Source organism: Anolis sagrei, chromosome 6 (genome assembly GCF_037176765.1).
Source record: "Anolis sagrei isolate rAnoSag1 chromosome 6, rAnoSag1.mat, whole genome shotgun sequence".
NCBI classification, from domain to species: domain Eukaryota; kingdom Metazoa; phylum Chordata; class Lepidosauria; order Squamata; family Dactyloidae; genus Anolis; species Anolis sagrei.
In genome coordinates, this window is record NC_090026.1 from 14,725,547 (window position 1) to 14,750,974 (window position 25,428).

The following is a 25,428-nucleotide window of genomic DNA, read 5'->3' on the forward strand; positions in this document are numbered from 1 at the left end:
TATTACATTATATACAATATATTATATACAATTATATACAATATATTATATTACATAAGCATAGAACAGGAGACAAGGTGGAACTGACCCCTGCCCCCCCCCCCCCCTTCACTCTTCATGTTAGGAATTGTGGAAGTTCAACAGTTCAACAGTGACAAATGCAAGATACTCCACTTTGGCAGGAAAAACGAAATGGGGGATGCCTGGCTTGAGAGCAATACGTGTGAAAAAGATCTTGGAGTCCTCGTGGACAACAAGTTAAACATGAGCCAACAATGTGATGTGGGGGCAAAAAAACCCAATGGGATTTTGGCCTGCATTAATAGGAGCATAGTGTCTAGGTCCAGGGAAGTAATGCTACCCCTCTATTCTGCTTTGGTTAGACCACACCTGGAATATTGTGTCCAATTCTGGGCACCACAATTCAAGAGAGATATTGACAAGCTGGAATGTGTCCAGAGGAGGGCGACTAAAATGATCAAGGGTCTGGAGAACAAGCCCTATGAGGAGCGGCTTAAGGAGCTGGGCATGTTTAGCCTGAAGAAGAGAAGGCTGAGAGGAGATATGATGTTGTTGTTGTTGTTCATTTGTTCAGTCGTCTCCGACTCGTGACCTCATGGACCAGTCCACGCCAGAGCTCCCTGTCGGCCGTCACCACCCCCAGCTCCTTCAAGGTCAGTCCAGTCACTTCAAGTGACTGGGAGATATGATAGCCATGTATAAATATGTGAGAGGAAGCCACAGGGAGGAGGGAGCAAGCTTGTTTTCTGCTTCCCTGGAGACTAGGACGTGGAACAATGGCTTCAAACTACAAGAGAGGAGATTCCATCTGAACACGAGGAAGAACTTCCTGAGTGTGAGAGCCGTTCAGCAGTGGAACTCTCTGCCCCGGAGTGTGGTGGAGGCTCCTTCTTTGGAAGCTTTTAAACAGAGGCTGGATGGTCATCTGTCAGGGGTGATTTGAATGCAATATTCCTGCTTCTTGGCAGGGGGTTGGACTGGATGGCCCATGAGGTCTCTTCCAACTCTTTGATTCTATAAGTTCAAAGGACTTGGAGGGCCCAAGTTTGCTCTATGCCTGTCCTATGGCACTCATTACCGATGAATTAAAAAAAAGACATCCGGTGGAGTGACAACATCCGGCAGCGGACATATTGCAGATGAGCTTTCAATGTATACGCCTGACGTCACTTCCTGTTTTTAAACCCTAAAATAATTACTCCATTGAAGCAACTTCTTAATGTGAAAGGTGGGGGGGAAAATTGATTGAGGATCGTTTCCGTAATAGCATAAACACACGGCTTTGGAGTCTTTTAACGCCTCCGGGCCGCACCTCATCTTCCCGTCGACTGTGAGGAAAAAGAGGAACTGGCTTCTCCAGAGGCGAAAATGGCACAGCGCATGCGCACTACGGAGATGTCCTGTCTATAGCTCCGGGAGGAGGGCGGAGCGAGGAGCGCCAAACAGATTTGAGAACAGAGCGCGCGCATGCGCAGCCTTGTGCTCTCCCTTCTAGTTCCAACCCCTCCCCCTTCACTCCGCTTCCTCACAGAGTTGTGAGAAAAAAAAAAAAAGAAGATGAGGGACCGAACGCACGAGCTCAGAGAGGTAAGGAGCACATCACCCCCTCCCCCTCCCCCCCGCAATCCGCACGCGCGCCCTCTTTCTCCCCCGCGCGCCTGGCCACGCCCACAACGGTCGCTGAGGCCCCGCCTCTCTTGGTGGCGCGAGGGGACTCCGCTCTTCCGTTCATCCCCCCCTTCCCCCTCCGTATATTTCTGCTTCGTTGGCTGTTCCTGTCACACTCCCTCCGTTGGGAGGAGGGGGTGTTCTGTTTTCCTCCATCTTTTTTTGGCCCTTATTTCTGCCTCTTTTTCATCCTCCCATGACAATAGTGTTGCTTTCCTGGGCTTCCCCTTTCTTTTTTTTTAGTGCCTAACAAAGTTGTAACCCCTAAAGTAACCTAAATATAATAAACTAGCTGTGCCCTGCCACGCGTTGCTGTGGCCTATAGTAAAACTTATCAAAGTTGAGGTAGATATCTGGACTATTATGAAAGAGAGGTCCCTACCTATTCCTTCCCCCTTTTCCTCCCCCTTTCTCTCCTTTCTTCCTTCTCTACCTCTTTCTTTCTTTCACTACTTGGTTTCATCCTTCTCTTTCCTTCATTCCCTCCCCCTTTCTTCCTTTGCCTTTCTTCCCTCCCTATTTGCTTCCTTCTTTCACTTTTTATTTCCTTTTATTTTACCACCATCATAACAATAACAATAATGCAATGCATTGCCTCTGGGACCTGACACCTCTCCCATTCCCCTAGGGTCTCATAGGAACAATAGCATAATAATAATAATAATAATAATAATAGTAATAATAATAATAGAAATGTGGCCAATCTTCCCTCTTTCTCTCCTTCTTTCCCTCCTTCCTTCCTTCCCTCCCATCTTTCCTTCTCCTCTTCTTTCTCTATCTCTTTCCTTCCTTCCCCGTTTCTTTCTTTTCTGCTGTCTCTCTTTTCTTTCCTTCCATCTTTCCTTTTCTTTCCTTTTCTTCTTCCTTCTTTCTCTAACTTTCCTTCCTTCCCCCTTTTTCTTTACCTCCCTTTCTCTTTCTTCCTTCTTTCCTTCCTTCCTGTCTTTCCTAGATTTTGACAGGGCAGGAAGGGGCGGGGTGGGGTTTGGAGGTGGTGTGAAGTAAAAGGAGGTAAGATTGGGGCGGGGGAGTGATGGAGCATGGGGTTGCGTGTGTGTGTGTGGCGGCTGGGGGAGTGATGGAGCGTGGGGTTGCGTGTGTGTGTGCGGCGGCGGGGGAAGTGGGGTTGCGTGTGTGCGTGCGGCGGCGGGGGGAGTGATGGAGCGTGGGGTTGCGTGTGTGTGTGCGGTGGCGGGGGGAGTGGGGTTGCGTGTGTGCGTGCGGCAGCGGGGGGAGTGATGGAGTGTGGGGTTGCGCGTGTGTGTGCGGCGGCGGGGGGAGTGGGGTTGCGTGTGTGTGTGCGGCGGCGGGGGGAGTGATGGAGTGTGGGGTTGTGTGTGTGTGTGCGGCAGGGGGTGTGTGTGTGCGGGAAGCGGCGCGGCGGGGCTTGGAGTGGGCAGAGGGAACGTTGGCCGGAAGGCCATGTGCACGCGCCAGGGAACTTGCGGCTGGGCGCCAATGTGCATGCTCAGTTGTTTTGCCGTTTTGTGAGTGTGTTGTTGTGTTGTTTTTCATTTTGAGTAGATATGTTTGTACCTTGTGGGTTGTGTTATGAGCATGGGAATTTTGGTTAAGTTTCGTTGGGGTTTTTTTGAGTTTTATTCTTTTGCCGTTTTGTGAGTGTGTTGTTGTGTTGTTTTTCATTTTGAGTAGATATGTTTGTACCTTGTGGGTTGTGTTATGGGCATGGGAATTTTGGTTAAGTTTCGTTGGGGGAATTTTGAGTTTTGTTGTTTTGCCGTTTTGTGAGTGTGTTGTTGTCTTGTTTTTCATTTTGAGTAGGTATGTTTGTACCTTGTGGGTTGTGTTATGGGCATGGGAATTTTGGTTAAGTTTTGTTGGGGGTTTTTTGAGTTTCGTTCTTTTGCCGTTTTGTGAGTGTGTTGTTGTTTTGTTTTTCATTTTGAGTAGATATGTTTGTACCTTGTGGGTTGTGTTATGGGCACGGGAATTTTGGTTAAGTTTCGTTGGGGGATTTTTGAGTTTTGTTGTTTTGCCGTTTTGTGAGTGTGTTGTTGTGTTGTTTTTCATTTTGAGTAGATATGTTTGTACCTTGTGGGTTGTGTTATGGGCATGGGAATTTTGGTTAAGTTTCGTTGGGGGTTTTTTGAGTTTTGTTTCTCCGTTGGATGCCCCTAACAAATTTATATATATAGATGTAAATGATCTATATTTAGTCTTGAGTTGAAGTCTCTCCTCATGAAATGTAGCCACAAAAATGGAAGGAAAGGAGGTGGTTGTGAATCTATATAAATAATGTCATGTTAGTTTGTGGGGTTAACATAACTCAAACAACACAGGGTGGATTGACACCAAATTTTGACACCAAATTTGTATTAATTAATTAATATATTAAAAATGTAATGTAGTTTGTGGGATTAACATTACTCAAAAAACACTGGGCGGATTGACACCAAATTTGTATAATTAATTAATCTATAAAAATAAAAATGTAATGGTAGTTTGTGGGATTAACATAACTCAAAAAAACACTGGGCGGATTGACACCAAATTTGTATTATTAATTAATTAATCTATAAAATATAAAAATGTAATGTAGTTTGTGGGATTAACATAACTCAAAAAACACCGGGCAAATTGACACCAAATTTGTATTATTAATTGATCTATAAAAATAAAAATGTAATGGTAGTTTGTGGGATTAACATAACTCAAAAAACACTGGGCGAATTGACACCAAATTTGTATTATTAATTAATCTATAAAAAATAAAAATGTAATGGTAGTTTGTGGGATTAACATAACTCAAAAAACACTGGGCGAATTGACACCAAATTTGTATAATTAATTAATCTATTAAATATAAAAATGTAATGTAGTTTGTGGGATTAACATAACTCAAAAAACACCGGGCAAATTGACACCAAATTTGTATTATTAATTGATCTATAAAAATAAAAATGTAATGGTAGTTTGTGGGATTAACATAACTCAAAAAACACTGGGCAAATTGACACCAAATTTGTATTATTAATTAATTTATATAAATAAAAATGTAATGTTAGTTTGAGGGATTAACATAACTCAAAAACCACTGGGCGAATTAACACCAGATTTGGACACAATACACCTATCAGGCCAACGAATGACCACTCATAAAAACACTGAGAAATACAGAAGAGACTTAAAAAGCCAAAAAAAGTACAACGCATGCTCAAACACACACGTATACACATATACATACATACATATATACATACATACATATGTATACACACACACACACAAAACACATATACACAGTTTGGGCCACAGCAAAGCGTGGCAGGGGACAGCTAGTCTATATAAATAAAAATGTAATGTTAGTTTGTAGGATTAACATAACTCAAAAACCACTGGATGAATTGACACCAAATGTGGACACAAGACACCTGTCAGGCCAACAAGTGACAATTATTCATAAAAACACCAAAAAACACAGTGGAAGAGACTTAAAAAGCCACAAAAAAAAATACATTACAGTGCATACGCAAAACCACATATATACACATATACACAAATATATACACACACATATACCCATATATATACACAGAGACTGGGCCACAGCAACACATGGCAGGGGATGGCTAATGCAAAATAATACAGGATGCATATACATTGTGTAATTCAGTTTGGCACCAGTTTCACTTTCATGGCTCAATGTTATGGAGTATTGGAAGCTGTAGTTTTGCTGAGGCACCCACCACTCTTTGGTTGAAGACCTTGTTAAAACTACAATTCCCATGTTGCCTATAATTAGATCATGCCTGGGCAAAAACACTTAGAGGGCTTAAGTTTACCCATTCCTGAATTAGAAGAATGTATTTCGGTTGAGCAAGAAATGGAGAGAATGGTTTGGATGCCTTCACAAATGTGAGTTTTGTCTTGCTACACAAATAATCTTGTTATTTGTTCCATTGTTGCTTCAACCATCAGTGTTCCCATTATTTATATTTTCATCTTGAGAACTTTACAATCCTCAGATATGGTTAGTTGACCTTGCTCATAGGCTTAATCATCGAAAGGTTGGAGTTTCTCTGCCTTGGGCCTCATTTACAGTAACCATATAATGCAGTTTCAAACTGTGTTATGTAGCAGTGTAGATGGGCCTTGGACTCTTGTCTTTACATCTCCCATCTTGCAGCCCCCAGTGGCCCAATGGGTTAAACCAGCATTTCTCAACCTGGGGGTTGGGACCCTTGGGGGTTGCAAGGGGGGATCGCCAAAGACCATCAGAAAACATATATTTCTGATGGTCTTAGGAACCCCTTTGGCAGAGAAGGCTGAAGATCTCTCTGCCTGTCCTTCTCTTCCTTTTTGGAAACAGTCCTCCTGCAGTGATTGGCCGGCCTCTCAGCCAAGGGGAGGGCCGTTTCTGAGACTCCAAGCAGGGAGGGGAGAGCAGGCGTGCTCAGCACATGTGCGGGGCAAGGGAGAGCATGTGAGGCTGGAGGGAGACTCGAGCTAGGGAGTCCCTTCAAAGCATGGAAGATTCTGTGTGGGAAGTTTGGCCAGTTCAGAATGCTCTTTGATTTTAGGTGAACTATAAATCTCAGCAACTACAACTCCCAAATGTCAAGGTCTATTTTCCCCAAACTCCACCCGTGTTCACATTTATTGTGGGATTTCACAGATATTGTGGGATTTTCTGCCTTGATATTCTAGCTTATAGGGCTGTGTGGAAGGACCCCGGCCTTTCTCGCTCCTCCAGTGTGAGTCTATGGACCCTTCCAGACAGGTCCCATATCCCAGGATCTGATCCCATGCTTTCTATTTATCCCAGATTATTTGGCAGTGCAGACTTATATAATCTAGTTTAAAGCAGAAAACCTGAGGTCAGATATAGGGCCTGTCTGGAGGGGCCCTATGATATGCTTCCTACCCAAATATTGTCAAATTATTAGACTAGCTATTAGTTTCATGTGTTGTGAGGTGAAGTTGCACATCTATGCTCCATGCACAGTTGTAAGTCATTTCAGTTCAATTTGAGTGAATCATTGTCTGTGGTTAAATGTTATCAGGCTATGGCTTGTAGCCTTCATGAAACAGTACTAATGTTATTACCACCTATTATAGATGCATTCTGATAAAGGCAGGCAGTTGGCCATTGAAAGTTTAAGCTGCAATTAAATTGGGCCTCCGGGTGCTGTGGCAATCCCTGGAATCCTCTGTGCAGTTGTCTTTGCAATTTTCATATAAGAGTACATCTACACTGCAGAGTTAATGCAGTTTGTACTGCCATGGCACCATGCTATGGGAGCCTGGGAGCTGCAGTTTGATGAAGCTGCCGAACTCTGGAGTTTGAACCTGGGATCTCATGCACCAAAGTGAGAATTGTATCCCGAAAGTCTAAAGCCCCAGTTTCCAATGTGGACATGAATTATTAACAGTGATTTTTTTATTTCTTATGGTTCTAGGGGCCTCATATACATATATAAAATATATAATGTGACATACACATTTTTACAATTAAAATCAGAATGTACACAGCAATCAGCTATTGTTAATGGAGAGGGAGAAAGAAATCCAGCTCAGAGAGAGGAAGGAGTGAAGAGAGCATAGTTAAGGGGAGAGTGAAGAAGCACAGAAAAGTGAGGCCACTTTCATCCTAAACATCTCACTCCTCTCACTGTTCTTTTAACATTACAAGCTATACAAATATATAAAAATGTCTTTGTTATGCATATGAACATGGCATGAAATATGTGAAAAAATCCAAAGCACAATTACTACTTTAATAGGTAAGTCAATATTTTTGTATTAAAAAAAAAAGATGACTAGTCGCAAGCAAGTTAATGTCAGGTGACAAGATATTCTTGCATATTATCACCAAAGACAATACGAGAAGTTGAACACTTCAGTTACTCCGACTTTGATGCAGATCAAGTCAGATCAGTTGTGTCATAAATATTACTACTGGCCACATGATAGTGCCATGAAATTCGATGCATGATTGGAATGGAATTGTATGAAAAATGTATGGTTGGGGGTCTATATAGTCTAGAAATGCCATCCTAAGATCGAGGCCTGGAAAACTGCAAGAAGGGTGGGAAGAATTCATGGACTGTAATTAAAAGTTGCTGAGCTGTTGACATTGATGACTAGAGACAAATGATTAACTGTTGAACGTTTTGAGGAAAACGTGTTTACGTTATCAGATGGCTCTTTAAATTAAGGAAATGCTTACAAGGTTCCTTACATTAGAAGAAAGTCAACACTACACTCCTTACGTTTACCAACACCAATTAAGGAAAGTCAACATCTGCGGGAATTGAGATGAAGCCAGGATGTTTCAGGCTGCAAAATATCATTCATTTACAACTTTGAAACAATACCAGCAAGAAATATTGCTATATAAGAGACCTTCTAATATTCCAAAAATTGTGGCAGACTGGACGAGTCTGGCCCACCTGCCATGCTCTTCTCCTTGGGAAGGAGAGAGAGAGAGATGGTGTACCTTAGAGAGTGGCAGATCTGCAATGGAGCGAAGTCTGGTGTCTTGCCTCCTTTCCTCAAGAGAAGAGAAAGGATTGCGATTTTGGAGTCATTATACATTTGCAAGGGGTTGACTTCTTATGTAGGGAAAACAGAGATCTGATCCTTGGCATTGTTCTTAGGGAAAGAGGATGCATTTTGGAAGTTTTGGAACTGTGTGTTGGCAAGCTGCAGGAAAAGCAGGGTCTGGCCTAAGCAGGTGTTCTCCAAGGATGGAGAAAGGATATGGTAATGTTTGGATGAATGAGGATGGATGAATGTGTATGTGTAATGTGAATGCTGAGTGAAAATGTAACCCCCCTTTGTTTGTTTTGTTAGCCAGTATAAATATAGGTTGTTTGTTGATTCAATGTAGTTACATATAATCTGTATGTCTAAATGTTGTTCTGTAAAAGTTCTGATACCCTTTCTCTTAATGGAAAATTGCAATTTAAAAACCCTATGCTTTAAAGTTATTGAAAAATTATTCATAACAATAATTGCTCTATTTCATTACTTTATCTTTCATCATTTTAAAAACAATTTCTTAGTGATTTCTTCCTCAGTACTTCAGCTGTCCTTTCATTCTTTTATTTTTCTCTTCCATGGATGCCATAAAATGTAAATGTTTATTTTAATTGTACGTTGTTTCTATGGCATTGAATTGTTGCCAATGTGTAAATGCGCTCTGAGTCCTCTTCGGGGTGAGACGGGTGGGGTATTAGTGTGGTAAATAAATAAAATGTTTTTGGAAGCTCGTTTAGGCCAAGTTAATGGTCTTTTAGACTTCCTCCGTGTGGAGTTATTTTTTTGAATGTTAAGGATTATATGTCACCAGGGGATAGGAGGCATCGGGGTTTAAGAGATGCTTAGGTGGGGAATGGTCAAAATAAGGTTGGGAACTACTAGTCTAAAACAAGGAGCCAGAAGATTTATGTTTACAATATTTTAAATATGTCAGTGGAGTTGCAAGAGGACATAGTATTTGAACTCTCACAAGAACCTTCCTGCCTGATCAGTCTTAAGTTGTAGTCTTAATTTACACCAACATCACTACTAAGCTTAATTACAGCAAAAGTGCTAATTCTTAATTATGGGTGCAAACTCAAATTTTGGTTTCAAACCCTAGTTTAGAGTAAACCCTGTTTAAAGGTGATAGCAAAATTTGATCCAGTCTGCACAAAATTCAACTTTTTAAACCGCTGCTGGTTTCTGGGTGTGATTGATTATATTTTTGTTTGGATAGGATATTTGTACTGATTTGTAACTTCACCTATCATTAAAAATGAACTCTTTTATTATCATTATGCTTAGTTTAGTGCAAAACACAAACAATGCAGCTTTCCAAGAATATTAGCTTTCAGTTAACTGTACCTGAAAGGTAAATTTAATACTCTCTTGGTTGGTACAAACTGCAAAAAAAAGTACACCCAGTACATGAATTGTGTTTTCTGTATTTAAGTTTTATGTATATAGTCCTCATAAATTATGTTTTAACCATCTTCTAAACCAAAGTTATATCCCCAAATACCCTTATGGGCATAGATAGGAATCTGAGGCCAACATGTCTAGGAGATTGGTACCCCACCTAAGCCTTTCCTTTCTTTGAGATCTTCATCACAGACCTCTCACATTCATTGTATTATTGCTACTGTTTTTCAATATGGTAGCAATGTATCTTATGTTGAAGTAAGATATGAGAGAAGAATATCCTCTAAGGAAGGACATCGCATTGCCCAGTTTTAGAGATTTCACTCTTATTTTTGTATGGAACTGAATATGTGTAAATACGGTAACTTAATATTTCATTTTCTAATGTACTAAGACATTGTAACCAGCCAAGATGACCTCCACAGAGGATGATGGATGGCAATTAGCTACCAGAAAATCTTGTAGATCTACAACTTTGTTGAGTGATACATCTCATTATTACAACCAGAGATTACCAGTTATCCACCACAGATCCTGTTACTAAGTATACATGCCAAGCTTTCACATGTTCAAATGAAAATCTAGTCATGATTCACCAACACTTTGGCACTTTTTGTGATTGACTTGATAGTAAGATGTTTCCTCTGCTTATACTATATAAGAAAGAAGACTTGGGGGGCATTTATGTAGAATTCATGTAGTATGGAGTCATGGCAGTTGTAGTTTTAGGGTTTTAGCCTTCTCGGCCAGACAGTGCTGGTGTCTGATAAGACCTCAGCTCCCGTGACTCCATAGTATTGAGTCATTGAAGTTAAAGTGGTTCGATGTACCTTGGGTTGTGAAGCCATCAGGTGCAAGACAGAACCATCTGTTCTATGGAGTTGTTCACTTGATGCCAGGCCTGTTTATGTTGTGTCAGGCTTTTGAACAACCTTGAAATGTCATAATAATTTTCCATTCTGCTCTGCGCTGAGTAAAATCATTGATCTTCATCATTTTAAATCAGTGTTCTTTGATAGTTTCTTAAGAAACTCTCTTGAGTTAAAGATGTTGGAAATGACAATCTTCATCGAGTCTTCTCTAGCAATCTATTTGTCTATGATCTTATTGCTTACAGTTTCCAGTATGTATGTTCTGATGTGCGGCTTCCTTTACTCTCTGGTTTATGAGAAGTTATAAAAGGGGCTGCAGACCACATGCTCTTTCTCTCTCCATTTGACTATGTGACCTGTTGATAGCTGTTTTGTTACAAGAGAGATGTACTGGCAGCCTGGGCCAGGGAACCATCTCAAAGATATTTGAAACTGGACTAATAAGTTTTTTTTTAATTTGTGTGTGCTGGTCACATGAAAGTTGTGAGTAAACCATAAAAGTCTACTTCCTTTTTGTCTCTTGAATGCATGATATGAAACAGGTTGTTTTTATGGGAGAGTACTTTTTTGGGCACTGAAAAGAAACAATTTCTAAGGCCCGTCGCAAACTAGGTTCCTGCTGGAGAAACCCTTGCTAGCAAGTCCCTGACGTCATGAGCCTGCGCCTCTCTCCCCGCCCCTTTCTCCACCCCTTTCTCTTTGCGAGCGTGGTTTTTCCTTTGCTAGGGCAGCATTGCCCGCATTTTCTCTCAGTTGAATTCTGCCAACTGAGAGAAAATGCGGGCAATGCTGCCCTAGCAAAGGAAAAACCACGCTCGCATGGAGAAAGGGGCAGAGAAAGGGGAGAGAGGCGGAGTCTCGTGACGTCAGGGACATGCTAGCAAGGTTTTCTCTCGCAGGAACAGAGTTTGCGACGGCTCTAAAGCTCTGCTGTTTTTATGCACTGGCAAATCTGTTTTCTAGACAGATCGGAGACTGCAGGTTATTCAGTCTAACAACTGAAACAATTGCCTAGCATAATTATATTTGGTTGTATACTACAAGAGAAGATTCTGCTCTAAAGGATTTTTTGGCTCTTTGCTAAAAGGTTATGTTCTCTAGTAAAAGAACAGAAATTAATGTGTTTGTAAGGTGATGCAGATACGCTTAAGAGGAACGGTTTATTCCTTTATATCCTTTCCTGCTCCATGGCCATATGTGAACAGTATATGTTGGTATGAGCACACCTGATCTCCTTCCAAATTTCTTATTCACAGAAGGGTGATGATTCGGACAGTGAAAATGCCGAGCTTGAGGCTCTGGTCACACAGCGAGGACCAGGGAAATCCAATGACATTTCGGATCCTACTGATGAATTCTTCCAGATGGTACTGTGACTTTTCTGAACATTTGAGAAGTTGGCTGCTCTCTTATTTTCTGTGTTTTTGTATATGTGTTGTCCATAGCCACCAGTATAACACAATTTACTTTTGTGTATTCCTCAAATTCCTCATTGGACTTTGTCTTTTTCGCTTATCCTGCTCTCATGAGATACAATTATCTGATCTACTCTGAAACTGCAAGAAGCATAGGCAGGTAGAAAGAGCCTTATTTGTTCTTTGACTGTCAAATATTCCTCCCTGATTTTTTTTCCTGGGGTTCACGTGTTATCTTTCAAGTACCAAGATTTTATTTAATCCAGGATTTTAATAATAATATCCTATCCGAAATTAGTCTTGTAGTGATTATACATTATGCTTTTACTTACAGTGCAGTTTTAGTTTTAACTATGTTTTAATAATACATACCGCACTTGAGTAGTGTGAGGGTGAATTGTCTGACCTGCTTTTGGAGTTTTCTGAAACAGACAGATTTTGTTTTGTTTTTGTATGTGACATATAATTTAGTTTAGACATGTTGCTGTGGTGGTCATTTTTCATCATTAGCAGTGAAAGAAGCATGGCTTTCCAACAGCAGAGGAACTTCTTAGCTTGTACGTTCTTTCATTGCAGAAGGCGCTGGGACTACTGCAATAGAAAGAAGGTATGTCTAGTGCCTTCGTTTTTGGGCATGCAATGAATCCCCCCCCCCAAAAGGAGAGAACTTAGGAAGAGATGAAGAAAAGAATATCGATATATCATTGAAAAGCCTTAGAAATTCCAAGTGAGGATTGAGAAGGTAGATTCCTGACTTATCACTTTCCATATCCTTTTCAGACACGTGGCATTCGTGAAGCCTTAAGGACTCTGGAAAATAAAGTGAAAGAGCTGGAGAAAAAGCAGGCCACAATTTTGGCCACTCCGCTCCCAGAAGATAGTAAGTTGATGTTAAATGGAGATGTCTGATTGGTAAAACGCTGGAGACTGTGACCTTATAAAGATCTTCAGAAGGCAGTGGGCAGAGATGGCTTGGGGAAGTGTGGGATTTTTGGGCAGAATTAGGTAGTACTTAAATATTGTAAAGTAGACAGTGCAGAATTAGAATTGTCTTGATGCTGGGGCTGCATATTGGAGTCCATTCTTGTTTTATTCTTTATAATTAATATTTAATATTTATTGAAAATGTCAAAGTGATGTATGCAAAATTCCTACACGGGGCCCTTCCACACAGCCATATAACCCAGAATATCAAGGCAAAATAACCCACAATATCTGCTTTAAACCAAAATATCTGAGTACACACTGCCATATATCCCAGTTCAAAGCAGATATTGTGGGATTTTCTGCCTTGATATTCTGGGTTATATGACTGTGTGGAAGAGCCCCATAGTTCCCCATCCATGTACTGAGCGGCCCAGGACCAACTTTGGCAAGTTGGCAATATTTTCCTTCAGATTAGACCCTGAGTTGTACCAAGTGATACTTGCCATTAATGAACATGGCAACTTAGAGTTACACGGGTGATGTAGAAACACCAAAGATCAGGCCCGTAGCCAGAATTTCGTTTGGGGGGGGCTGAATTTTTTTCAGGGGGGTTTCGGGGGGGGCTGAGTTTCGGGGGGGGGGGCTGAGTCTGAGTGAAAGAGGGTCTACCCTAGCCAACCTTTTGTATCATTACCCCAATACCCCTATGCATATGGGATATATTGAGTATGGTGATCATATCATGATATGAATAAACATAACAGCTTAAATAATGCACCAGTAAGGCCTTTTCACAAACCACCATGAGAATTTCGGGGGGGGGGGGGGGTGAAGCCCCTCAAGCCCCCCCCCCCCCCCCCCGGCTACATGCCTGCCAAAGATAAAGAGGTAATAATAGTGGCTTATTGTTCTACATTTTAAAAGTGTAGTTCAAGTAGGAATCAGAGTTGAAGTGACAGGTAGAGACCATATAAGAAATAGTGAGCCTTAGAGAAGAATTTGAAGGGGGGATAAGATTCAGTGTACATATTCTGGAATTGATGCTCACGGGAAGGGGCCAGCAAGGGAAAATACATGGCATCATCTAAGAAAGCAAGGTATCTTCAATCAACAGGGTGGGAATGGAGAAGTGGAGGTCATTCTGGTTAGAATACAACAAGCAACATTAAAGGAGAATGAGTCAAGGCTATAAATATCTTGAAAAGTAAAAACCAGGTGCTTGTGCTGCATATGAAAGTAACTGGGAAGACAAGGAAAGAATCTAAAATCAGACTTTAGAACAGCAAATGCATAATTTTGGCAATGGACTTTTGGAGAGAGGGAAGGGAACTGAGATACTAGGGAGGAGATGTTGCAGCAGTGTAGGCGGAAGATGATTGATGGTGCATCTACAATGTAGAATTTATGCAGTTTGACAAACTGCCATGGCTCAATGCTATGGAATCCTTAGAGTTTGGTTCGGTGAGATACCAGCACTTTTTGGTAAATAAAAACTATAACTCCCAGAATTGCATAGCATGGAGCCAAAGCAGTTAAAGTGGTGTCAAACTGCATTATTTACAGTGTAAATGTGCCCTAGTTTCAGACAAGATAATGGGGTAGAACTGACCTACTTTTGTTCAGGAAGAAATGCTATGACTAGGCAGTGGATTCTAGGAATTGAGCAAATTCTGACACTTGATAGAAGGGCAAGCAACCATCATAACTTGACCATATGGTTTGTAGAACGTGTTTGTGGGAAAGTAGAACATGTGCATTTTGTTCAGTTAGTCCATGCAAAAGTCCTCTAATCCTCTTTCAACCCAGTAACCGTTCTTGAATTTTTGCCCTTCTTGTTTTTCAGGCATGAAACAAAGCCTACAAACACTTCGTGATGAGATCAAGGAGTTGTCAAAAGATATCCGAGCCCGCTTAAAGAGTGAGTGTGGGTGAAGGATGCTGCTTTAATGATCACAAGGAGAAGGGGTGCCTATTAGACCTCCTTTTCTCTGCCCTCAGCTTGAAGAGGGGGTGCTCAGTGGTTTCGGTCTTCTTGTCTAGGAGAGAGATTTAATTATATCTCTTTTTAAATTAAAATGTAGAAATTGAACCTAAGAAAGATGAGGAAGATGAGAACAGAAACTCTGTCAACACCCGCATGAAGAGAACCCAGGTGAGAGGCAGTCTTGGCAACTAGTTTCTTAGAGGCCTGGGAAAAAAGCAGGAGAGATTTTCTTAACCTCTTCTTTTTATCTTTGTTTCAGCATGGCATTCTATCTCAGCAGTTCTTGGATCTTATCAATAAGTGCAACTCCATACAATCTGAGTACCGGGACCGGAATCTGGAGCGCATCAAGCGACAGCTACAGATTAGTGAGTGCCTATCCTTGTACCTCAGGGCCAGCTGCATTTTGGCCCCAAAACGGTGATCTCTTCTTTTTGCAGCATTGCAAACTTTCCAAATCAGGAAAATGAGGAGTGGTGTCTGAAGAAGCTTAGCTGCTGAGAAAATGACTTGTTCACAGCCATTGAGATTCTTTCATGACTGAGTCCCTGAAATCCAAACATAATGCAGTTGTCCCTCCATATCTATGAATTCGGCACCCACATAATCCACCATCTACGGCCTGAAACTATTCAAGTCCCCAAAGCAAACTTTGATTTTGCCATTTTACACTATGGACACCATTTTACTGTGCCTTTATATAATGGGACTTGAGCATCCACGGGCGTTGTTGTTGTTATATTTATTTATACCCCACTTTATCGCTCCCAAAGGGGACTCAAAGCAGCTTAACATAAAAACATTAACACAGCATTTAAAATGTACAAATATATAAATATTAAAACAGAATTCAATATACACAGTAATAAAAGATTCAGTCAAAACCATCAAAACATATTTGAGGCATATTCAAAGCTAAAACCACAGCACCCCCTGAATTGATCTTTAAAATCTTCATCTTTAAAAGCCTGCCTGAATAGAAAGGTTTTAGCCTGCCACCGGAAGGAAAGCAGGAAGAGGGCCATTCTGGCTTCCCTGGGCAGGGAGTTCCAGAGTCGCTGGGCAGCCACAGAGAAGGCCCTCTCTCTCGTTCCCACAAACCAAGCTTGGGATAGAGGTAGGACTGAGATAAGGGCCTCTCCTGAAGATCTCAGGGCCCAGACAAGTTTGTACAAGGGGATGCAGTCTGCCAAATAGCCGGGACCTGAATCATTATCCATGAAGTGAGGTTGGATTCTGGAACCAGACTTCAACAGATATCTAGGATCCACCGTAATCCTATTAATTTAGCCACCATGCTGTAATTTGGAGGTGGATGTATAGAAGCACGCAGATTATGCTCTCTGGGACCCATTTGGTCCTTGCCTCTCTCACAGCATACAAGACATTTCGTTTTTTTAATAACACAAATTTCTAATATTGTGAATGAAATTGGAAAATGTGAGCTGTTTGTAGTGGCGTTCAGGGCTTCCAATTAATTTTTTAAAGTATTTATCTCAATGACTTGTAGAAACTGAAAACAAATTGCAAAATAATTTCATTTATATAATAGGCAGTAAAATCTGATTTTTCACAGAGCAGAAAATAGTAATTTTCTACTTTCTCTTTTTTCTTTTTGAAAAACAAAAACAATAGTGTAAGTACTGGGCTTTGGGAGTTACTGTCCCATCCACATTCTCTGGTGAAAAACAGAACTAAGGATATCCACAGCCATTGAGATTCTTTCGTAGCTTACAGCACTTCCTAGATTCTTGGTGTTTTCTGAGTTTGCCTGTCTGATCCTTGATAATTCTATCTGTGTGAGGTTTCCTGTTTTCTATATATTAGAACATTTGTGTGTGGCTTTTAAGATTGGCCATTAGCTCACCACAACCTAATTAAAATGATGCTGCATATTGGGCCATAGCACATAGGTTCATTACCTAGGCTTAGCTATCATATTTTCCTGCCTTTCTTCAAATTCCTAAATTTTAATAGAGTACATATGGCAAGAGAATATTGCCCAGGTTTCCAAATGCAAGGAAGCCTGAAACTTTTGTAGGCTTTCCAAGGAGGATAATTGACATGTTTTCCCCTTTTTGTAAGTAATTTCGTTTGGGGGCTGCACAAAGATGGTGAGGTAAAGCTGCCTGTATGTTGAGAGCACAGTTTGAGGAGTGAATCAAGAAAGCATGAGGCCCATAATGAGAAGGTAGATTGTGTGTGTGTGTGTAGCAGTAGAACATCTCAAATCCCTTGAATTAATGACTTGACATCTTAAGGTTGACTGCATTCCAGCAGGAAGGAACCTCCCTAAGGGCTCCTTGCAGAAATTTCAAATAATTTCTGGTGTGAAAAGCTTGATACAATGTTGCCTCTTAATTTCCCCCCTCCCCTTCCATTGTTTTCATATCTTGGAAGCACTTTTTTGCTCCACCTCTGAATGTGCAGTTTTATAAAAAGCCTCAGTGACGTGCAGGTACTTGTATGCTGGCCAAGTCATCTTCCTGTGGAGATGGATAGAGGCTGCCTGTTGTCCTCTGAAGGAAGATGACCTTGAAAGCCAGGAAGGTAAGCTGCGCAGACCTGCTTGGCTCAGGGCTTCACAGCCAGAGGCAAGGAGGAAGGTTTTCCAATTCTTTTTAGATAGTAGAGCCAGTTCAAAATCATTTAAAACAAACCATGTTGAAATTCTTGATGAGCAGATTCTTCTCGAACAGCAAGTAAAGATGTGTTGTCTTCATGTCTCAGTGAAAATAATTATCAGGAAAGATCCATCAGTTTGGCTGCTCCATCCAGATTCCAAATAAATTTGAAAGACTAAAGGATACAAGTTGTGAATAATAATGAAAGAGAAGTAAGGTCAGCTGTAAGTGTTCCCTTTTAGAATCTCAGAGTTGGAAAAGATCTCAAGGGCCATTCAATTCAACCCCATTCTGCCATGCAGGAACATATAATCAAAGCATCCTTAACAGATGACCATCCAGTCTCTACTTAAAAACCTCCAGAGAAGGAGAGACCACCACATTTTGAGGCAACATAATCCATTGCCAAACAGCTCTTACCATCAGGAAGTTCTTCCTAATGTTTAGGCGGAATCTTTTCCCCCTCAATTTGAATCCTTTGCTCCATGTCCTAGTTTCCAGTGCAGCATAAAGCAAGCATGACTATCCTCAATGGAACATCCTTTCAAATATTTAAACATGCTGTCATGTCCCCTCTCATCCTTCTTTTCTCCAAGCTAAACATATCGCTGTCCCTCAGCCACATCTCATAGGGCTTGGTTTCACAAGCCTCCAAGATGCCAAAGATGGAAAAGCCTATATATACCTTATGTACAGTTGTCTGTCTTGTTAGTGTATAATGGCATTGAATGTTTGCTGTATGTGTATTCTGTGATCCCCCATGAGTCCCCTTTGGGGTGAGAAGGGCGGACTATACTGTAATTAAATAACTAAACTATTCTGCTACAGCTTCTATTATTCTAAGTTTGAGATCCTTGTATGAGATACATAATTCAGCCCTATGTAGTAACCCTTTACTACTAATGGTTTCTCTACTATGGACTCTATCCACATTTAATTGTGGCTTGAAACATACTGAAAAGATTCAAAGTATGATGCTTCGCCATTGCCACCCCTCATTGGTGGTGTATGGGAAGAAAGGAGGCTGAATTCTTCTGGAAACCTGTTCATGCTGCAGTCCTGTTTACTAGGAATAAGCTCTTCAATTGTTTCAGATTTTGCCATGAAATATTTTCCATCTGCTGTAGAGGATGTAAAAACGTGTAGATATATGAGCAGCGCTTTGTAAAAAGATTACTAATTGGAAGGGGGTTTCATAGAATGCCTGTTTGCTAACAAATGATGGCCTTGCGCTTAGCATTTTCTTCTGTCTAAAATCCGGACTTTGGCAACTCCTTTTTTCTTTTGTTCTTGGTCAATGGGAAGTTTTTTCCACATATTCAAAGCCAGGGTATGACTCAGTTCAGGTGGATGTTGGACTTGTCCAACAAATATGGCTGACAGAGTGTGTCCAAGAAATGTTTGCAGCCCTTGTCAGACCATTCAATATGGAAACCATTTACAACTTTCTCAAGTAAACTAAAATAATTCAAAGAGAATATGTAGAATGAGCTGTCCTAAAACATTTGCAGAATATAAGGTGGCAGCTCCTCCCACCCCAGGTTGGAGTACATATGGTCAGCTCCTTTAGTATTTTTTAAAACATTTTGATTATATTTTAAAGAATTAGTGCCAAAATAAGAATAAATGGAAAAGGGGAAATTTATTACATAGGTTGTGAACAAGGGTTAGACATACACATAGACAAAAGATGACCATATTTCTCCTCCTCTTTTTCTTGTAATGGGCCTTCAGAGGACACTGTAGTGCCAGCAGAGAGTAACACGTGATTTTTTTTCAATATTCCGGTGTAGGCTATGGATTCTCTTTTGAGAAGTGTGGAGCTACTGGTGTTTTAGAATAAGAGACCAATATTTGGGTTCTGCTCTCAATTCCAGGATAGATCTGATACTATTAGGGTTTTTGTAACCAAAAACCCTAACGCCAAAAGAATTTGAATTATTTCTCCATTGTGATGAGAAACAGACCTATTTGAGGTTATATTCTTGATTCTCCATCAGCGGACAACAGGGTGGTGTCAGATGAAGAGCTCGACCAGATGCTGGAGAGTGGCCAGACGGAGGTGTTTGTCTCTAATGTGAGTACCAAAAAGTGTGCTGTCTTTGGAAGTTGTGGCTTCATGAGTTGTGGGATGCTTAACCTCCCACCTCTTGCTCTTGTTCATACAGATCATGAAGGACACACAAGTGACAAAGCAGGCCCTGAATGAAATTGAGACGCGGCACAGTGAGATCCTTAAGCTTGAGCGCAGCATCCAGGAGCTACATGAAATGTTCATGTACTTGGCCACAGAAGTAGAACTGCAGGTATGATTTTGGGGAGAGAGGGGACAAAGGGGATTACAAGTATAGGAACCAGGCCGAACTATTGAGATTAGTATTACATACTGTAATAGATAGCAGATCTCTAGACTTCCAGGCAAGGGTCTTTTCCAGCCTTACCTGATAATGCTGGGGATTGAGCCCAATAACGTTTTGCATGCAAAACCACTTCCCCCACTCCCTTATTGGATGAGAAAGGGCCAGCTTGACCCCCTCCCCTTTTTTTGTCCCTGAGTGTATCTAGAGTGCATCCTCATCTTAAAACAATGTAAGAATTACTGCACAAACACCAAGATACAATCCAAAATCAATTTTATTAGAATCAGAAGAGTTTGAAGAGGGCCATCCAGTCCAACCTCCTGCCATGCAAGAAATGCACAATCAAAGTACTCCTGATAGATGGCCACCCAGCCTCTGTTTAATTTTTATATTGTTTCAAGATGTGGGTTATCCATAATGATAACTGCTTATTATAATACTTTGCCAGGTTTTCCAATTGGTCTATGGTGAATCTGATGTAGGGTGCATTGGCATTGTAAAATGAAAGCAGTTTGACAACACTTTAATTGCCAAGACTCGATGCTATGGAATCATGCCTTTCTTAGTTTTCTGAGGCCTTTTAGCCTTCTCTGCCAAAGAGTATTAGTGGCTCTCAAAACTACAAATCCTAGAATTCCATGGTGTTGCATCATGGCAGTTAAAGATGTGTCAAACTGCGTTAATTCTACAGTTTAGATGCACTCTCAATTCCTATCAGCCTCCTTGTATCAATCACTACAGTTGTCTACTAACTTCTGTGTACTTCCTTGGCACTTCTTACTAATAGTAATGGAATGGGGACTCTTCTTCCTTATAGGAGTCAGTAGAATTCAAGGTTCATATCTACTATGGAGCTACTGTGCATGTGTAGTCTTTGTTTTCCTCCTATTCTGTATTCAGTTAATAATGATTTGTTTCACCTTGTTGTCTCTCTTCACCCAAGTGGCCCTACACAAACCCAACAACCCTATCTCATTCCTGCCTGTGATGGAGCCTCTTAGTCCCCTTTTCTTTCCCTGGCCCTTGTATTCTTGCTTCAGAGTTAGTTTTTTTGTGAATTCCTCCCTCCATTTAGAAGTTTCTCCTTACCTCAACCCGACCATTTCCCTGCTTGTAGGGAGAAATGATTGACAGAATAGAGAAGAATATCCTTGATTCGGAGGACTATGTCAAGAAAGGCCAAGTGCACCTTTTTAAGGCCCAGGAGAACCAGAAGAAAGCTCGCAGGGTAAGTTACCAGGATGAACTACAGACTGCTTTTTCCTTCGATTGAAAGAAATGTTAATTTCATTGTGTTTTCCAAGAGATGTGTCATATAAGTGTTTCACTCAGTATCCTAAAAATGTATACTCAAGGTGTAACAACTTTTATGCCATTTTTGTTCCAATGAGATACTTAAGATGGTGGATAGTGCTTGATGGAGTAATACAGATGTTGGTGGGAACAGTGTTGCCCTCAACTTCTAGAAGTTCAAAGTTTTACATTGGTTTCCATAGCTCCTTATTCTTCTTCCCTATAGCTTGCAGAACAAGAAAAAAATCTAGCAAGGGCTAAAAGTTCTTAGATCACCTAACACTTGGTTTGCCTGTTCTCTGGTTCTGCAGAAGAAGTTCATGATTGCCATCTGTCTGACGATCACACTAGCTATCATCATCACCATTGTAGGCGTATTGATTGCAGTTGGCTAGATGGGGCTCACAGAGTTGTCTCTCCCTTCATGCTGCATTGTGGAGTCTGATGGTACGTATGGATAAGGGAAGGGTGTGGGAACATAGAGACAGGTCTGGATCAGGCTCAGTCCACTAAGCAAGGCTCAGTAGAAGTCTGTTAACCAGGCAAGCTAGGGCTTTGGGGAGTTTATCCTCTGAAGTGCTTCACCTAAGCAGTGGAGAAGAGCAAGTGGGAATCCAGATTTTACTAAATGATGCATTGTACTGTTTTTGCAACAGCTTCCAGCTCCTGTCATACCAGAGTGGATAATTATTAGAAATTAAGGGTCTACTTTGCCCCTCCAGGAGACTTTCGAGGGTCACATTTCTGGTGTGCCCCAAAGTAAAAACAAAGCCATGTGTCTGTTTTGCCCCCAGATGCTTTCTATGAGATCTGGGAGACAATTTGCCTCATATTTGCACCCCTTTTTAGACCCAAGAAAAGCCTCTTTTTACAATGGGAAGTAAATAAGAAGTCATTTACTAATTCTTTCCCAAAAAGAGTTCTCCTGAGTTTAAAATGCACCACAAACATGGTAGTATTGCTCCCATGCTTTCCTGCATATATTGATTCAAAAACATTGGAAAACATTTGGATCCCCAATGATCCTGGGGAGATGCCTACTTCTCTGCTATACAGGCTGAGGCTTAATAAGTTTTAGCTGTTTCTGATATTACAAGCAGCCAGAGATTATGCCTTAAACAAGTCAGGCATTCCCAGGTACCTTTTGCAAGGATACTGAAGATTTTTTTAAATTGTTGATTGAATTACAAAGCAGATTAGATAGAACTGAGGGAGATTTGCTTAGATGCGGCCCCTTGGTTGGGATCTGGAGAAACACAATCGGACCCTGGAATTTGACATTTTGGTTTTTTTCTCCTCAGGCTTCCTCTCTGACTTAATCTCCATTCTGGAACTGCAGCCCCCTGATAGAGAGCAATTGCACTGAAAGATGGCTGGTGGAGATGTCATTTTCTCTTTTCCAGTCATGAAACCACATGCTGCCTGTGGCTGTCTCCTTTCTGTTGGCCACAAAGTCCCTCCCTCCCTTTCCTATATCCAGAGCCACCTGTAACTAAAAATCTAGAGCAAGGCCTTTGCCGTCTGAGTTTTTGGCCTTCCTAAATGTGTGGTTATTTTTGCTGGTTTGTAACATTATTGAATGCTTGTGTATTCCTCCCCTAATACATTCTGTGACTTTTTCATCTGCATGAAAATGGATATTTCCTGTTCGGGCCATTTCATTTAAAGATTCCTCTTTTTTTTCTTCCTGTTAATTCAAGGCTGTTTTTCATCTTGAGCAAACCCACACCTCCCTTCCTTATCATGGTGGCTGTTGTATTCAATTTTTTTTTGGTCAATACTTCAGGCAACTTCTTCTCCTGCTATATTTGTATTGCATTTCCCTTTCACACGATATCACTTTCCACATGGAATGTTGAAGGTCTTCACTAGAAAGCAAAGGGCCAGGTGAATATCTTTCAGAACTCGATTGGTGAGATCTTTACCATTTTCACCCAGTTATGAGAAAGACAGATGGAAACTGAATCTGATTATTCTCACCCTATTGCCTTCTTCTAGAGTTTGTTAATTGGGATTTTGAAGGAGTCCTTGGCTTCCATCAATAGCTCTTAACAGATGTTTGGTCTGTTGTGATTGAGACAGTTTTTGCCAAGCTGTATTGTACTGCCTTTTGGTGTTCTCATGTCGTATGTGCCTTAGGAATTGTAAATCCTCACCCTTTCATGAGACTATTTATTATATCATGGTCTTCTGGATCTCTCCCCCTCCCCTTACAATGAATGGATGGATATCTCAGTGCCAACCTGGAAAGGATTCAGACAAAGCTGCATGAATTTAATTGTTCCCTTCTCACAGAACCTGAATGCAGACTTTGGATGAGTTGGTTTGAAAGTAGGTCCAAAGGACTAAATGGAATTACAGTCTTAAGGGAGGCGGTGATATTGAGCTACTTATGACATCAGGGTTTTGCCTGTCTGTAGTGCTTAACTGAATCGGGTAGGAAAATCATGGAGGGAATGGAAACCAGGAGCTTTTGGTCCTGTTCCTGAAAATCTGATATTTTACTACTTTGAAAATGACTTGTATAAATCAGAGCTTTGAGCAAAGTGTTCCAGTTGCCTTGGAGATTGAATGTACTGAAAGCAGCCTGACTCAAATTATTTTGTAATATAAAAATAAAAGCACTTTTTAAGAAAAGCAGTCTGAAAAGCAGTGGTCTCTTTGTTGCCCATAAGACTCGTTGCCATTGTATCTTCAGCCCTGAAAACCTTTCAGTTGAAACCAGGAGACAGGAGGTGGTGGGGCTCCTTTGTGATGAGAGTCAACTCTGGTTTGGTACGTCTAGTGAGCTTCTTCAAATACAAATATTTTCCCAACTTAAAATAGAAACTGTAGTTTCAAAACTGCACGATTATTTTCCCCTGCCCTCTCATTCTTTCACTTTGGGGTGAAATCCTTGTGTGAGTATTCTCAAGGTAAAATCCTATCTCAAATGACATTTTTTGAAAGTTACGAAGGTCTCAATTTCTTCTTAAACCAAATTTCCAAAGGTGTATACATTTGAATGCCTAATCCCAGCAGTAGCAAGAGAGATGTTCTGCAGGATACCTGGGTCACTCGGCTGGACTCTGTGATGAATGCAAAGAGAAGGTAGATACTGCTAGATGAAATTTGTGAAGAACCTACAGTTGTACCTTGGAATAGGCAAATACTTCCTTAGTTTTACATACTCATTCAGGCAAATACCTGTATTTTTGCTGCAGAGAAGTCAGCTTTGCAGTTAGATTAAGCTCTAAGACTTCATATCTGGGGAATAGATGAGATCAAAGGATAGATTCAGAAGGGAGGCTGTGCTAAAGTTAAAAACCTTAATCACCATATAAGAGCTGCAGTATTTTTCTGCTGACTACTGAACAACATGCATCTCTTACCAATAACCTTAACAGTCCTAAAAATGAATTATTTCTGGAATGAAATGTTTAGCTTATAGTGTATATATTTTAATGATGAGCATTTGAAAGTGCTATTAGCATATTTGCATCCCAGTTTGGTTTGTAAAAATCTGGTTTGTAGAAGTATTTTCTTCTACTCCCCTCAAATTATCACTTGTTCTCTATAAAGCATTATATTTGGTGGACTCTCCTACTTTGGAGGATTTTAAACAGACTGGATGGTTGTCTGCCAGGAGTGCTTTGATAGTGCATTTCTTCATGGCAGAATGGAATTGGATGGCCTTTGTGCTCTTTTCCAACTCTATATTTCTGTGATTCTACAATTCATTTTAACCTCTTTGTTTACAGACAGAGAGGCTAGGAACATATATGACTATAAATGCCCAAAGGCCTAATTAAATTAAGAGAAGTTGTGATAGAACGCAAAATTATTTGTGTTACTAGTTGCTTCTCAGAGTCTGCAACTGACCACTAGATATGAGAGCTGTCTGGAGAAGAAAGCGAAACCATGAGTTCTCTTCTTTGGCCTGTTTCCTTTGCTTCTGTTTTAGGGTTTGTGAGAAAAGTGGTTTCTTCCACTGGTTTATCTGACTCACTGTTGCTTTTCTAGCTCTCCCTACTTCCTGCTTGAGCTTGCCTTACAGGAAAAACACAGGGGTCTGAACTGTAACGTAGGCTGGTTGGTCTCAATTTGACACGTGTGGCTGAAAATTACTGTACCAAATATTCAGTGGTGTAATACGCAGTTTCTGTTCAAAATTTTGGTCGTGTAAGGAGCTACTTGAGAAACTGCAAGTCGCTTCTGGTGTGAGAGAATTGGCCGTCTGTAAGGACGTTGCCCAGGAGACGCCCGGATGATTTGATGCTTTTATCATTCTTGTGGGAGGCTTCTCTCATGTCCCCATATGAGGAGCTGGAGCTGATAGAGGGAGCTCATCTGCCTCTCCCCAGATTCGAACCTGCG

At 40.9% G+C, this 25,428-nt stretch overlaps 1 protein-coding gene across 2 annotated transcripts; it reads left to right on the plus strand.

Annotated features, from left to right (window-relative positions):
* Nucleotides 1-1,471: 1,471 nt before the first annotated feature.
* Nucleotides 1,472-23,709, plus strand: STX4 (syntaxin 4). 2 transcript variants are annotated; one of them, XM_060780173.2, is made up of 11 exons: nucleotides 1,476-1,608; nucleotides 11,726-11,836; nucleotides 12,665-12,764; nucleotides 14,655-14,729; nucleotides 14,893-14,963; nucleotides 15,055-15,163; nucleotides 19,420-19,496; nucleotides 19,588-19,725; nucleotides 20,897-21,007; nucleotides 21,384-21,519; nucleotides 22,374-23,709. In XM_060780173.2, exons 1-10 carry the CDS (start codon nucleotides 1,579-1,581, stop codon nucleotides 21,465-21,467), a joined length of 906 nt encoding a protein of 301 aa, XP_060636156.1. In that variant the 5' UTR covers nucleotides 1,476-1,578; the 3' UTR covers nucleotides 21,468-21,519; nucleotides 22,374-23,709. The 2 variants fall into 2 exon arrangements, with proteins under 2 accessions (XP_060636157.2, XP_060636156.1); XM_060780174.2 differs by lacking the exons at nucleotides 20,897-21,007; nucleotides 21,384-21,519; nucleotides 22,374-23,709 and adding an exon at nucleotides 20,723-20,890 and having other exon boundaries at nucleotides 1,472-1,608.
* Nucleotides 23,710-25,428: the final 1,719 nt, after the last annotated feature.